The sequence below is a fragment of the Lissotriton helveticus genome, chromosome 2_1 (assembly GCF_964261635.1).
Source record: "Lissotriton helveticus chromosome 2_1, aLisHel1.1, whole genome shotgun sequence".
Classification (NCBI taxonomy): domain Eukaryota; kingdom Metazoa; phylum Chordata; class Amphibia; order Caudata; family Salamandridae; genus Lissotriton; species Lissotriton helveticus.
The window spans coordinates 1,907,975,106-1,907,990,603 of NC_136059.1; the positions used below are offsets into that span (position 1 = coordinate 1,907,975,106).

Consider the following 15,498-nt stretch of genomic DNA (forward strand, 5'->3'; position numbering starts at 1 on the left):
GGTAGCCTTCATGATCCCTGTTGAAGTTAAAAAAAATGTCACCAAGGGCTTATGATCCGTGCGAATGGTAAACTTGGATTCCCAAATGTACTGCCTAAATTATTCCATAGACCTACGGTTGCTAACATTTCTTTCTCTATGACTGAAAATTTCCCTTCCGCAGCTGTCAAAGATCTTGAAGCAAGTGCTACAGTGGATTCCTCACCCATGACATTCTTCTGAGTTAACACAGCACACAAGCCTTTACCACTTACATCAGTGGTTATAATGCTGTGACAAGTGGATCACACCCCTGCAAAGGAAAAGCATTGCATAATTCATCTTTAATTCCATTGATATCGTTTGGTAAGTTTTTATTCCATCTAAATTCTGGTCTCGCTTTCAGAACCTCCCTTAAAGCATATATTTTTGTTGCAAAATCTTTCACAAATTTAGAGTAAAACTCTGCCAACCCTGAAAAAGATCTCAATTCCTCCTTAGAAGTTGGAGAGGGAGCATCCTTGATGGCTTTAATGAAATCTTTTTTGGGAGAAAACCATAGCCCCCTCTTTATGTCCCAAATATGTAACATAATTCATGTCAAATTTTTTTTCTTCCAATTCTGCAGTTAAATCATACTCTGAAAGTTTACTTAGGACAAAATCCAAGTTCCCATCATGCTCGGCCTTGTCTCGACCCATCACCAGAATGTCATCTTGAAAGTATGTTACCCCTTTTTTGCCTTTAAATATTCTGTGCATCAACCTCTGGAACATGGCAGCAGCCGGCGCAAGGCCAAAGGGCATACGTATAAATCTGTAGCAGCCAAAAGGTGACAACGCAGTCAAATTCCTACTAGCAGATTGTAAACAGACCTGGTGATAGGCTGAGGTCAAGTCTACTAGAATGCATAACCAACTGGTCCCTTATAAAGTCATTATGTAGGGATCCAAATTTGCACATAATGGGCAATTCCTTTAAGGCAGCAACATAATTCTCTACACTTGCAGTGCTTGCCTGTTTCCTCTGGAAGAATGAGTATCTGTCCATGGCCACACAAACCGTGGGCAGATATTGAGAATCTAAGTCTTCCAATGCTTCTAAAAAAACTTTAGTGCTTCCACCGTCTGTTCCAGGCCCAATACGCAGTGGGAATTGTCTGTATCTGGGGCAGTGGTCCTGTGCAAGCCCTGTGGAGTAATAGTCGCAAGGGGCAATGGGAGGCCCTGCGTCCATTCCGGCTTAGAATATTGTAGTCTTTCATCCAGGTGATACCAAAAATATGCAAAATGTGCCTGATCAACAAAGTAATAAAGGTAAAAATCCAGGACCTCAAGCCAACCACGATCATAGGGCAAAGGAAATGTATACCAATGATTTCTAGGGTGCTTGCCCGCCCAGACTAGCTGCGTTAGCATACTATGCAAGGTATTAAAAAAGCTTTTAGTCTAGGCTATCAGAATATTAAGAAATAGGTGTAAAGAGCGGGGCAATACCACCATTTTAATAATAGCTATTTTCTCCGCCCATTTGTATACTCAGCCGGTATCGCCGTAGAGGTCCTCTGTCACTGGACCCCCGGCCCAACATCGTCAAGCAACCTTCACTGATGAGCTTTTCTGGTCCTTCCAGCCATTTGATTAACAACATGGCTGCCATAAACTAGAGTTTGCTTGATCTTGGGTCCATCGGAAGGTACTTCGTGTCCTGGTATGTGGTGGAGTAGACTATGTGCCCAATGGCGTGTCTTCATTGGTGAAATCCGGCTCTTCATGGCTGGACGTGGTTCGCTTCTGGGTTTTCACTATTTGTCCTCTGCGCCTGCCGGGATTTCCCAGGTCTCCGACATCCGCAAACTGTCCAGCCATTCCCAGGCCGCTTCAGGCTACCCGCTACATCAACCCTAAGCTTTGCGGGAAACAGCATTGCATATTTCAGAGCCTTTTCTCATAGGGCTTTTTTCACTTTGAGGAAGCACCTTCGTTGCCTTTGTTCCTTCAAGGTGAAATCAGGGAAGAATGTGACGGTATTATTCTCAGCTTTTATAGGAGGGGCACAGCGTGATGTTTGTAGAATCACATCCCTGTCTCAAACTACTTGCATCTCTTGGGCCCTTGGATAGTAACTGTAGTAGAGCACCCTCCCCGGGTAACTGTATACTTCCAATCACTGGTTGTCAGTTGGCCACGTTACAAAGCGTGGAGGCACCCACTCACCACTGTGTTCGGGGACCTGCCACTTAAATGTTGACCACACAGCACCACGCTGGCCGACGCCAGCTAAGGCAATGTCCGGTGAGTCAGCTCCACTTTTGATCAGCAAGACGGGACGTCTCCCCACTAGAAGCCGGCGACCCGCTCCTCCTCAGACTTCTTTACTTCATGGCTGGCGCAGGTGACGCAGCAGCTCGGCACCCGGAAAGGGCCGCCTATCTCCCCGGCTCAGGTTCCAGTCGCGATCGTTTCGCTGCAGTCGCAGGCTGCTCGAATCAGCAGATGTCTTCCAGCTGCCACCAGTCCAGTCTATACCGATTCCTCGTGGCCGTACTCGAGTCAGCGGCCTCTGCAACACACAGGCTGCAATTCACTGCAGGGTCAGAACCGCGAGTCGGCTCACTCATTTCCTCTGGGCTACTCCGGTTGTCCAGACCCAGCACCCGCCCGGGTCAAATTCCAGCTCCTAGGCCACAGGATTAATGCCGGATATTCTGAGGTTTAGGAGAGCAGAGCCGGAGCCGCATTAATGTGTGGCCATCTTCCCTGGCAGTTGGCTACGCCCCCACTAGCCTACAAAGTTTGACAAATAAATATGTTGAACAATGGTTTATGCAAAGTAAAAACGTTCCACTCTTGATTGGACATACACATACATCAACATTTATAACAGACTAAAACCTTCCTTGTAATTAAACGAACGCTTCTGAACAATAGATCGGAGAATAAAAGTAATTCTAGGGGGATGACAGATCTAATACACTTTCATTCTACGTGGATAGCTGGCTATACAACATACAAATATATTTCTAAGAGCCGCATCTCTGTGGAGTCTACAATTATCTTCAATGCCAGGAAAAAGAAGGTACAACCGAAAAAAGCATTGAACATTGAATGCTCAAATACAGCAAAGATAAACATGTAAAATATGACATGATAAAATACGACGTCTCCATCTCCTTTTACTGTGCAAGTATGTTAATCATGTTATGTGCAAAAATACTGCACGCCTACATCATTATGTACAAAACAGCTTTAAGTGCAAAATCCTCTTTCTCCGCTGTACATATGCACCAACCTATGATCTAAGGAGAAGCATGATTAACTAAATATCTATACAAGCTCCAAGTTAAGTAAGTGAAGTAGACCAACAAAGGACAATATTTATTAGCCTTCCAGGAGTCGTAAATATAGGATGCCTCCCACCTGTTTCCTAGGTCATGACAGTGTGCCTATCCTGAACCTTATGTACAAGGATCTTTTATCTTTGGGAATAACTAGACCGTATAGCTTTCGAATTTGACACTGGATTTGATTTCCCCAATTCTTAACATTAGTTCACCTCCTTGATTCTCTTTTCTGAGGTACCAATATTTTCCTTTGATTGACAGCAGAGTTGAAGTTTTCATCACCTCAAGATTTGTCCAACACTCACAACCATGGCCATTTAAATTCATTCCAGTTATGATGGAGAAGAAGGGACCTCAGGGGACGACTCCAGAACCCGACAACGGCGCGTCTCCGTGGAGTCTTCACCGGCGCCAGATCAACGTCAATAATCGCTAAAGTGGGCACCCGTGGCTTCGGGCCGACTCCTGCCACCACGTGCTCTCCACGACGTTGGGGTGGCGTCGACGCCAGAACGGCGAAGGAGCGGCACTGAAAAGGCGCCGGCTCGGCCTCAGACGGGGCAGCTGCCAGCAACCCAGGTCCCTGCCTCCACTCGTGACTCCACCGGAGCCGGGGAGGAAGGCTCCTGGCGCCAAAACGGCCTCTGGTGAGGCAACTGCGTGCTGAGAGGACCGAGTCGGATTCATGGGCAAGCCCGGAGTCACAGCAGTCTCCTGCGATGCCACAGGGAGCCCCGATGGGATTAGCACCGACGCCAAGTGCCGACGAGGGGAGCCCCGAAGGACCGCACCTCGACGGCACCACTCTCCTACGACCTGGAGCCAGAAAGTCCGACACCGGGAACGGAGCCGCCGGCGACTCCTCAGAAGGCCCTGCGCGAGGCAAGGGTTCCGCGGACATCTCAGGAGGTGGAGGAAGGGCCAAAGAAGCTTGCAGCGCTGCCGCGTAGGCTGGCATTTGGGCCCTAGTCGCCTCTGCGCCGAAAAACAGTGGGTAGGAAGGCGACAGGCGGGAGCGCATGTCCCGGGGGGAGCAGGCGCCCACTGCGAAAAGAGGACAAGGCCTCGGAGACAAACTAAAGGACCTACCAGCTGGCGAGCCACGCCTTTGGGGCCGCGGCGAAAGACAATGTCGCAGACTAAACCGGCGGTTCCTTGCTTCCGAGGTAGGGGACGGACACTGGGATGACACCGACCTGGACAAGCGTGTCGACAGCAACTTCATCTGGCGCTCTCGCCGTGATTTAGGCTTATGGTGTTGGCAGGCGTCGTAGCTCTCCGAGTCGTGGTGCTCACCCAGGCACCACATGCAAATTGGGTGAGGGTCCGTCGCCGACATGGGACACGCACAGGAGGTACACGTCTGGAAGTCCGAAGGCATTCGCACACTGTTCCACTTAACGCCAAAGTGTGAAAAAAGAATAGAAGGCCCGAAAACAGGCTAGGACCCAATCCAGAGCCGCGTTGCACTGACTTAGGCGTGCCAGGGTGGGACTTATGTATCCTCGCTGACGTAATGGTCGCGGATGACGTCAGGGCGGTGTCACGTGGTGCCGTCCACCCAGCGCGCAGGGATGCTATGGCAAAAAGTTTTCCGGACCCAGTCTCACCCCTGGGGATAATTCTGCGTTAAGGAATCTGCGGCTAGTAGTCTCTATCAGATAAGAGTTCTAACGAAGACTGTATAACAATGTCCTGTGTGTGTCTGCCCTGTCCAAGACCTTATTCCTGTAACAGATTTTTGTCCAGCTGTTCATGATGAGTCAAACTAATCTATCCAATGTTTTCATAACTAAAAAAATAACAATGTCTGAACGCTTTTTTTTATTTTATAACCCAGAATCTGTAAACATAGGTTATAGACTTTTCAAATGTTAAACTCATGTATTTTGTAAGATGAAATGTATTTTAACAAGTACTGATTAAACAATGTTTCAACATTCACTTCAGGCTACATAAATGACAGAATAATAGGGGACCCCAATCTTCTGGTTGCTTTCTCTGCAACACTTCAATATGTATTTTCAACTTTTGATCCTAGTTGGGATGGAAAGTCCCTTGCATGGCTCTGAAGAGTTGTGCTGCCCAGTGTTGCACGGCTGAAATTACTGTCATTAATCCCTCAGTGAGCTAGAAAAACATGGGACACGTCTGAGGGCTCCTCCTGTTTTATGGAGTGAGACTTCAAGACTATACTCCGACGTTAAGTAGGACCCAAAGAACACAAGTATTTGAAAGAATGGCAACTCACGGTATCTTGAATTTGTAGAACTGGAGGTGGTGGCAGCATGATCAGTAGCAAATGAATAGGCCTTTCCCCTATATCTTTCTCTGCCTTCCCCTGTGTCAAATGTCTGACAGCTCCCTCAAAAGGGATCCCTTAACTTCATAGATGAAGAACAAACGTGAAGGGTATACATTTAAATCTGTGGAAGAGTGCGACGTCTACATGCATGTTAGACCAAATGCTTTGTAGCGCTCACTTTGACTCCACATAGGTGTGGCAACTTAAAAAGATTGAGATTTGTACGAGGCTTCCCATGTCTATGCTGACCAAGAAGCTCTCTCTTTTGCATTCCAGTTTATCCTCTGCCCTTAGTAGAGTATTCCTATGCATGTAGGTGTCGGGTCCTAGCTTCTGAAATTGCTACAATATCTTTGCCAAAGTGCTACCAGATCCACCCTCTCTTCCTGCCTCACCTGCATCCATGTGTGATGTGGCATGCTGTCAGGGACTAAAACATACTCCACATGCATTGGCGTCACCCAGTAAAGGAGGAGCTCTACTCAGATTAACACTATGAACAACTTCTCCAAGATTAATTCACAAACAACCGTAGAGTTGTTTCATAACATCTTTTCATCATTGCCAAGTAAGTTTTGGTGTTCAGAAATGCCTTGTTCTTTCTCAGAACGAACAATTAACATATTTAAAAAGCAACACATTTACAAAAATAATGGTTTCTGATGTAATAAAAAACGAATACACTATGGGACAAAAGGGAAGCAGATTTGGACTAATGTCATTCAAACAGACTGGGATGCATTATGTTCCTAGAGTCATTCCATAAATTCCACTTTGCGCTTTAAGGATCCAAGCATTGTACATCAATGAATGACAAACACCCCTTGTTTTGAATAACATTAAGTAAGCAATCCAATATAATTCGGACCAATATAGTACATGGTAAAAGTAGGTAAGTCTCCATACTAGTTAACAGGATATCCAAAAACTAAAATATGTATATACATGTTTGTACTGCAAGAAAAAAATACCCTGCAAAAACTATTCTTTAAAAAGAGACTACAATGCAAACTTCTGAAATTGAGGAATTGTTGCCAGTACCTGTGGGTAGGCTGTTATGTCCAGACTTGGTGATGGGAGATTCTTGCACCACACTGCCTCTATTACCTACAGCATTCGACATCCAGTTATAGAAACTCACAGATGATGGTTCAGACAACAAAGGATGTTCTGATAGGATTTCTGATGCCACGGGGTTCGCTGTATTCAAAAAGTAATGAAGAAAAGAGTAGAAGCTAATAACTTTACATAGAGAAAACAGCTGTCATTGGTTAGTAAATCAGATGAAAACAGAGCAACTCATCACATGCTGTTTGGATCATTTAACCAACAAAGATCATCATTCTGCAAACCTTGCTCATCGAAATAAAGAAAGACAAATCACCTGCAAACTCCATTATACTTAATTTCTTCATAAAAATGGACAATGTAAGAAGGTCATAGTTTTTAAAACTAACAATTTGCCTGGTTGCTCAAGTTTAAATACACTTATGTCAATACCCTTCTAAATAGACAGCATCCTATACCAAATGCAAAATGTCTCTCGATCAAAAGTGCATCAATTCATTTATCCATTGGCTACTTTTTGCATTCACCCTCTTACTCAATCGCCATAAAACACGAACACTAGCCTACAACATATGTAAGATAAATTAAAAGAATACATATAAAAAAAAATAAAACATGCTGCTTTGTAAGCAAGATAGGCATGTGTTTGCAATATGAAACTAAATATAGCAGCGGGTGTCCATCGTACAGGGGTATAGTACATATTTTATCATTGTTTTACAGTTCAACATGGCTGCCACATTTAGAACCAACGTGTAGGCCATCATGGAATGATAAAACAATGATACACTACAAACAACAGCATTCCATAATGGTTGCCTTGTTTAGAGGATGTGTCCATGTCGGATGAGGCACATAGCAGATGAAATGAGCAGTGAGCAAGCAACCCGTTTGCACGGCCTAGAGTGCTGTATTATCATTTTAAGATTATATAACTTAAAAAAGGAGAAGCAAAGAAAAGAAAGGGGAACTATAAAAGAAGACCATTGAAAGCTAAATGACTGACAAGCCCTGACACTTAAGCACATTTATTTTCAGGTGGTTGTGCACATGTGATTATAAACTGCTGTCATTCCCAGGGCCAGAAAATCAATGACTGACTGTGGACAGAACAGAACCATTAAGTAAATCAAATCGAACTTTATTATTTTGTTAATAACTTTTACAATAGAAATCGTCCAACGCATCTTAAAGAACAAGTTACTTACCTTCGGTAATGCTATATCTGTAAGAGACATATATTAGTTATAGATTCCTTACCTTAGAATTACCCCCAGGCATCAGACTGGATCCGGAGAAATATTTTCATAGCAGTACACTTGCGCGTAGGTAGATGGCATCGGTCGACTCTGCGTTCGTCATCGGCGTCATTATCGCCGGGATAAGATCGTATCTTCTTAGACTCCGCCCCTGCGCGCTGTCAGTTCTTTTACACACCATTCCACGCCAGAAGGGCAGTCATATGCAAGACACTGACCACTGGTGCACAGAACTAGGACCTTTAAAGGGAGTCCCTTAAACAACAAGTCAGTTCGCAGAACGGGGAGGATGGGTGGGGCGGTAAAGAATCTATAACTAATATATGTCTCTTAAAGATATATAGTTACTGAGAGTAAATAACTTTGCTCATCTGAAAGAGACTATTAGTTATAGATTCCTTACCTTAGAATAGATACCCCAGCAATACCAACCCCAGAGGTGAGTCTGCAAACCAAGAAAGTCCTGGAGAACTGAATGGCCAAAGAAGCCGTCTCTCCCGAATTGGCTGTCCAGGCAGTAGTGTTTTGTGAACGTGTGCAGGGATGACCAGGTGGCGGCCTGGCAGATGTCACTGAGGGGGACTCCATGTCCCAAAGCAGTAGTGGCTGCCGTCGCCCTGGTGGAGTGGTTGCGCAATCCTACCGGAGGCTCCTTTTTTGCCAAGGAATAACATATTTTAATGCAAAGGACGACCCATCGAGAGATGGTCCGCTTTTGCACAGCCCGACCTATGTTGGTGCCCACATAGCCAACAAAGACTTGATCATCTGCTCGGAATGGTTTTGTACGTTCCAGATAAAAAGATAGCGCATGTTTTGGATCCAGACGGTGGAGTCTCTCTTCCTCCTTGGAAGGGTGCGGGGTCAGGAAGAAGGTCAGCAAAGTGATGGTCTGTCCTATGTGGAAAGAGGTAACCACTTTGGAAAGAAAAGAAGGTAGAGTTCGAAGGACAGCCTTGTCCGGATGAACAGCAACGAAAGGAGAATAAGAATAAAGAGCCTGAAGCTCACTCACCCTGCGAGCAGAGGTGATAGCAACCAGAAAAGCATTCTTGAAAGTCAAGAGTCTGAGAGGACAATTATGTAATGGCTCGAAAAGAGCACACATAAGGTACGTTAGAACCAGATTCAAGTCCCATTGGGGCATTATGAAAGGAATAGGAGTAAAGGGGTGAGTAATGCCCTTAAGAAACCTATTTACAATAGGGGGCTTGAAAAGAGAAGGCTGATCGGGAAGCCGAAGAAAGGCCAAAAGATAGCCTTTGAGGGTGCCCAGAGCATAGCCCTGCTGGGCCAAAGAAAGAATGAAGAGAACCTCTGATAGAGGGGCAGGAAGGGGAGTCACAAATGTGTTCCATCTACGGGCGTATACCGTTTTAGTGGAGGGACCCCTGGGTGCCAAGATTAAATTACAGACTTTGGGAGGAAGGTCAAAAGCTGTCAACTGTTGCAGCTAAATCTCTATGCAACGAGGTGGAGGCTGGACAGGTTCGAGGGGAGGACCATCCCCTGCTGCTGCGACAGAAGATCCTCCCGAATAACTCCGGCCATCGGAGGATTGATGGCCATGTGGAATAGCTCGGGATACCAGACTCTTCATGCCCAATCCGGAGCCATAAGAATGAGTTGGGCAAGGGTCCGCTTGATCTTCTTCAGCATTCTGGGCAGAAGTGGTATAGGCAGAAAAGCGTCGCCAAGCGAGTGCCGCATTGGAAATTAAAACGCGCAGAACTGCTGATGTTGCGCGTTCTCTTCGGTAGCGAACAGATCAAACCAAGGCTCTCAACACTGCTGAAAAAGACCTTGCACCTCCTCTGAGTGAAGACGTCCTTCGTGATCCATCATGCATGTGCGGCTGAGTTCGTCTGCCCTGGCAATCAGGAAACCTGCCAGGTGTTGAACCACCTGGCACATACCCTAATGTTCCAGCCATGTCCAAAGGCGAAGAGCCTCTTGATATAGTGTCCACAACCCCACCCGCCCTGTTGGTGCAGTACCACATGGCAATGGTGTTGTACTTGAACACCTGCACCACTCTTCCCCGAACAGAGGAAAGGAATGCCTTCAGTGCAAGACAAATCGCCTGGAGATCCAGAAGGTTGATGGGGAGCCTGGAATCGGCCCAAGACCAGAGGCTTCTGATCTCCACCACCCCCATGTGGCCACCCCACCCCAGAAGTTATCCATCTGTCACCACTGTGAACTCTGGTTGAGGAAGGGTGAGGGATCTGCCATTGACCCAATCCTGGTTCGTTATCCACCACTGCAATTGGTGTGCAGTGCCCTCCGAGATCCGGACGCAATCGGAAAGATTCCCCTGATGCTGTGCACACTGGAACTTCTGGACCCACTGCAGAGGACGCATATGCCTCCTGGCACGATCCACCAGCACAATGCAGGAGGCCAGGAGGCCCAGCAGACTCTGGTCATCCTGACCAAAACCCGGGATGGAGGCTGAAAGATTGGAATCATACCCCTAATATCCTGGACTCGCTGTTTAGGAGGATAAGCCCGAAACTGCACTGTATCCAGAACCGCCACAATGAAAAGGAGCTTCTGTGAGGAAATCAGGTGTGACTTGGTACGTTGATAGTAAACCCCAGCGAATGCAGGAGGTCTGCCATAGTCTGAAGGTGGGAGTAGACAGCCTGGGCCGAACTCGCATTCAACAGCCAGTCGTCGAGATAGGGAAAGACTGGAACCCATGATTTGCGCAGATGAGCTGCGACCACCGCCGTCACTTTTGTGAACACGCGACGGACGCTAGTAAGGCCAGAGGGGAGCACTGTAAACTGAAAATGCTTGTGGCCTACCGTGAACCGTAGGTAATGCCGGGGGGTAGGCAGGAGGGGGATGTGAAAATAAGCGTCCTACAAGTCCAACACTACCATCCAGTCTCCAGGGTCGAGGGCAGACAGGACCTGAGCTAATGTCAACATTTTGAACTTCTCCTTCCGGAGGAAGCGGTTGACGCCCCTGAGATCCAAGATAGGATGCAGTCCTTTGTCCTTTTGGGCACAAGGAAGTAGTGGGAATAACAACCAAAACCTACTTCTGGGACAGGGACTCACTCAATGGCTAACTTGTCCAAGAGAGCTGTAACTTCCTGGCGGAGAAGGGCCAAGTGATCCTCTGACATGTGTTGGAATGTTGGTGGCATGGATGGAGGGGTAGTCTCAAAGGGGAGGGAGTAGCCCCTTCGGACTATCAGGGCCTGAGGCTATCTGCTCTCTCTGTAAAATGGACTCCATGTACTTTAGGTACATATCTAATTGGGTATTGGGTCACCTTGTGAGCCCTAGCATAGTGTACCATAGGTACCCAGGGCATAGGTGCATCCAAGGCCTACCAGGGGCTGCAGCATGAATTATGCCACCCCTGGCTGGCCATCCAAACTGACACCACAGGCTGATCACTCAGCTTGGGCAAGGTCGTGTAATCACCCCTTGCTTAGATATAGTATTCCTATATCTACCCTTATATATAGACATATATGTACCTATAAGTCACTCCTATGGCAGGCCTTGACAATCCTGAAGGCAGAGTGCTTGGCTTTATGTGAGATGGTGCTCTAGCATGAGCTGAGCCTGTCTGCAGCTTTTGGAACCATGTACTTATAGCTGTTCTATGATATAGCCATACCATATACTCTTAAGTGCATTATAATCCTCGCGGTTATTGCTAAATTTGGTTTGGCTTTATCAAAACATGTCGTGTAAGGTGTCAAACACTTTGGAATACTACACCCCCGCCAGTTCCGGCGGCGGGGGTAGCATTCCACCCTTCTAGAGGGAGAAGACATGTAGTTACTGCTTTACCCGGTTAAAGTTAAACAGAGCCTCAGCATCACAAAATGGATGCTGCTGCCACAGACACAAGTCTGACCTCCTGCCGCTGGACGAAACTCCAGCAGGGGAGGCCTGGACAATAGGTTTCCTGTCGAAGGAGGTGCTAGCACCTCCCCAGACAGCCTGTAGTGGATTGGGGCAGGGTGGGTTCAATGGAAAGATGTTTTTCCAGACACTGCCTGGGTCACACAAGGTGCTCCATGCATAGCCAGCTCTGGTGCGAAACTGGACAAAGGGAAAGGGGTGTAACCACCCCCTCCCCAGGTTCCACCCATAGGAGGGACCTAGCAGGTAATCCAGCCCCTTAGTTTAGTATACAGATAGGAGCTGAGTCTAGAGACTTTAGATTTATCCTGGAAAGAAACTCTGAAACAAAACTTTTGGACCTTCGACGTTCCATATCGACTGGAAGACATCTCCCTTGTGGTCAAGGAGTGACCACCCTGTGCAAACAGGCACCAACAGTAACTTGCCGGTTTGCCTTGTCGACACTCCAGCCGGAACCCGAAGACTTAGCGACGCAGGAACTGGACTCCCAGACTTTTCTCCCAGACTTCTCTGACTCCGACCCACATCCACAGCAAAGCTGAGACCCGTGGCGGACACGAGCGACGTGGGACCGGACATCCTGGACTACCTGCTTTTTGCAACCTGTGCAGCTCCTGAGGTACCCTCGAAGTTGTGCATTGGGGTTTGAGAAACCCCAGACCGGAGCAGCATTTGCACCGAAGCGCAGCCCTCCACACTCCACGAGTGCCGCGTGGGGCCTGCGCCTGCATTTCAGCTCGACGCGTCTTCGCGGTTGCTAGCCCGTTGGCTTGTGGCCCCTCTGAAGACATCCTTGTGAAACTACACCACTTGCCTGGTTGCTCCAGCTTCCCTGCGAAGGAGAAGCTCCCCAGTCCTTGCTGGTCTGAACTGAAGCCAATTTTCCTATCCTGCGTGGATTGCATTTGCCAAGGTGTGTTTGGTCCAATCCGGATACCGACACCGCCAATAGCTAGATCCGTCGTGGGACAGCTCGACTCCAGCTGGGGAGAATGACTTTCCCTCAGAGGAGAGAACACCAGGCCAGAATGAAGGAAGTTAATCTGAGGATTGAGAGGCAAGAACTTTCCCTGGCCAAAGAGAAACTGGCTCTTGCAAGAGAGCAAAAGTTAAGTGGGTTAGACCCCACTGGTGGCAGCAATACCCCTAGAAGTAGGGAAGGGTCATATGACCATAGAAACCTAAGTAAGATTGTCCCTCCCTACAAGATTGGGGATGACATCCACAAGTGGATAACTGCTTTGGAGAGGGCCTGTAAAGTACAACAGGTTCCCCAGAGTCAGTGGGCAGCTATACTATGGCTCTCCGTTTCTGATAAAGGCAGAAATAAGCTCCTTACAGTTAGTGATAAAGATGCTGATAACTACAAAGTCCTGAAGAGTTCTCTGATAGATGGGTTTGGCTTAACCACTGAGCAGTATAGGTTGCTGTTCAGTGATACCCAGAAGACACAGACTCAGGACTGGACTGATTTTGTAGATTGTGCTACTAAGGCTCTGGAGGGCTGGTTATTGGGCAGCAATGTACATGACTATACAGGATTGTATAATTTGATTGTGAGGGAGCAGATGATCCTTAGTAATTGTCAAAACCAGCTTCTACACCAGCACCTGGTGGACTCTGATCTGACCTCTCCCCAAGAATTGGGTAAGAAGGCAGACAAATGGGTCAGAACCAGGATTAGGCCTAAAAATCAGGGTGGTGACCAGAAGAAAGATTCTACCAAGCCTCAAGAGAAAGGTGGGGATAAATCTAAGGACAAATCCACTACAAGGCCCCAAAAATCCTCTGAGGGGGGTGGGTCCCAAAATCCTTCTTCTAACATTAAGAAACCTTATTGCCAAGTGTGTAAGCAACCTGGCCATTGGAAGACTGTCAGCAGTCGCCCCAAGGCCAGCAATAAGGAAAATATTCCACCGAGTAATACTCCAACACCTCCTGTTACTACTAGTAGTAAACCCCCAGGTAGTGGGAGTGCCCCCAAAACTATGGCTGGGTATACTTGGGGAACTCAGGTGGACTCTGGCTTAACCAGGTCCCCTAATACAGAAACTCTAGTCTATGAGAATGGCATGGGGTTTGCCAACTTTACTGATTGACCCAATACCTTGGGCAAATAAAGACAGGAGCCCCTCATCAATGGTCAGAAAGTTAAAGCCTATAGAGACACAGGGGCTAGCATCACTATGGTGACTGAGAGACCATTTTAAGGGCCTGTACAATCATACGGAGGTGAACAATTATGATGTAGGGAGGGGCTGCCACTGGGTTTCCGCAGTAGAATTTCCTTTGGATGAAATTTTAGTGGCCATACAGGGTCTAACAAGAAATAAAGCCCCGGGCCCAGATGGCATCGCACCTGACCTTTTTTTTAAGCAACATTGAGTTATGGGCCCCATCCTCACAAGGGTGATAAACGCGGCTATCGTAACTGGCCTCCTGCGCTCATGGTCATCCGCAATAATAGTCCCAATTTTTAAAAAAGGGAATAGGGACAACCCTCAGTGCTACCGACCTATCTCATTGATAGACGTGACAGCCAAGTCTTAGGCAGAGTTGTTTTAATGAGCCTTATGGACTGGGCTGAGGAACATCATATTCTTACCGATGTCCAGTACGGATTCAGGGCAGGGAGATAGACGATGGATCAGTGTCTAAACCTCTATTTATTGGTGGCTAAGTACACCATAGCCAGCACTGAAGCAGTATATTTAGGGTTCATGGATCTCACCGCAGCATTCGACCACGTGAACAGAGAGAAGCTGTGGACCCCAATGACTAGCCTAGGAGTGGATCAGGGTTTGATAAACATTCTGAGGGCACTGCACTGGAACACCACTGCTAAAGTGTGCTTTAATCTGGAGGGGGACACCACAGAGCCTTTTCCCTGTACTAGTGGGGTCAGATAGGGCTGCATCCTGGCCCCCTTTTGGTTTTCATTGTACATAAATAAATTAAATCAGGAGTTAGGCAAATTAAAGGTGGACTCTCCAAGAGTAGGTACTCGACCAGTCCCAGTGCTGTTGTACGTGTATGACGCGGTACTTTTAGCCCGTACGCCCAAGGGGCTTCAATGCTTGATAGACGGGTTTGTCAGCTTTATGGATACCCTAGAACTATCGGCTAATCTGACAAAATCTTTTGTCATGTTGGCAGGAACTAAACCCTGCAAGAAACTTTCCTATAAAATAGGTGCACATAAAATAGGACAGGTACAAACATTTTCCTATCTTGGCCTCTTATTCGATGGGTTTTTAAATTTTAACATTTTAACTGAAGAGCGGCGTACCACGTTAGTGGCCTCGACCGGTGCCATAATGAATTATGGGCACAGGCTGGGTAGGTGGTCTCCAGCGCAAATAATGAACATGTATAGTTCAATATGTTGCTCAAAAGTGACATATGGGTCAGAAGGATGGGGTTTTGCAAATACCCGACATTTACAACTGGAGGAGAACAAATATTTGAGGAAGGTGCTTAAAACCCCACAAAGCACTCCAGCCCTGATCGTCCATGAGGAATTAGGCAGGACCTATATTGAGGACTTGATAAAGGTCAGACCCCTTATGGCCTTACTAAGGATCTGGACCAACTCGGAGGCAGCCCGACCAAAGTAGACAAATCATCAGGGATTGTCTGAATAGGGAT

At 47.1% G+C, this 15,498-nt stretch overlaps 1 protein-coding gene across 15 annotated transcripts in view; it reads right to left on the reverse strand.

The window, feature by feature from the left end:
* The window catches only part of BLTP1 (bridge-like lipid transfer protein family member 1), a 2,102,388-nt gene that overhangs the window by 1,272,437 nt on the left and 814,453 nt on the right, over positions 1-15,498 (reverse strand). For all 15 annotated transcript variants that reach the window (XM_078676841.1, XM_078676840.1, XM_078676839.1 and 12 more), the window contains one exon: positions 6,669-6,827. In XM_078676841.1, the coding sequence (XP_078532967.1) occupies positions 6,669-6,827 (159 nt within the window). The remainder of the gene's footprint in view (positions 1-6,668; positions 6,828-15,498) is intronic.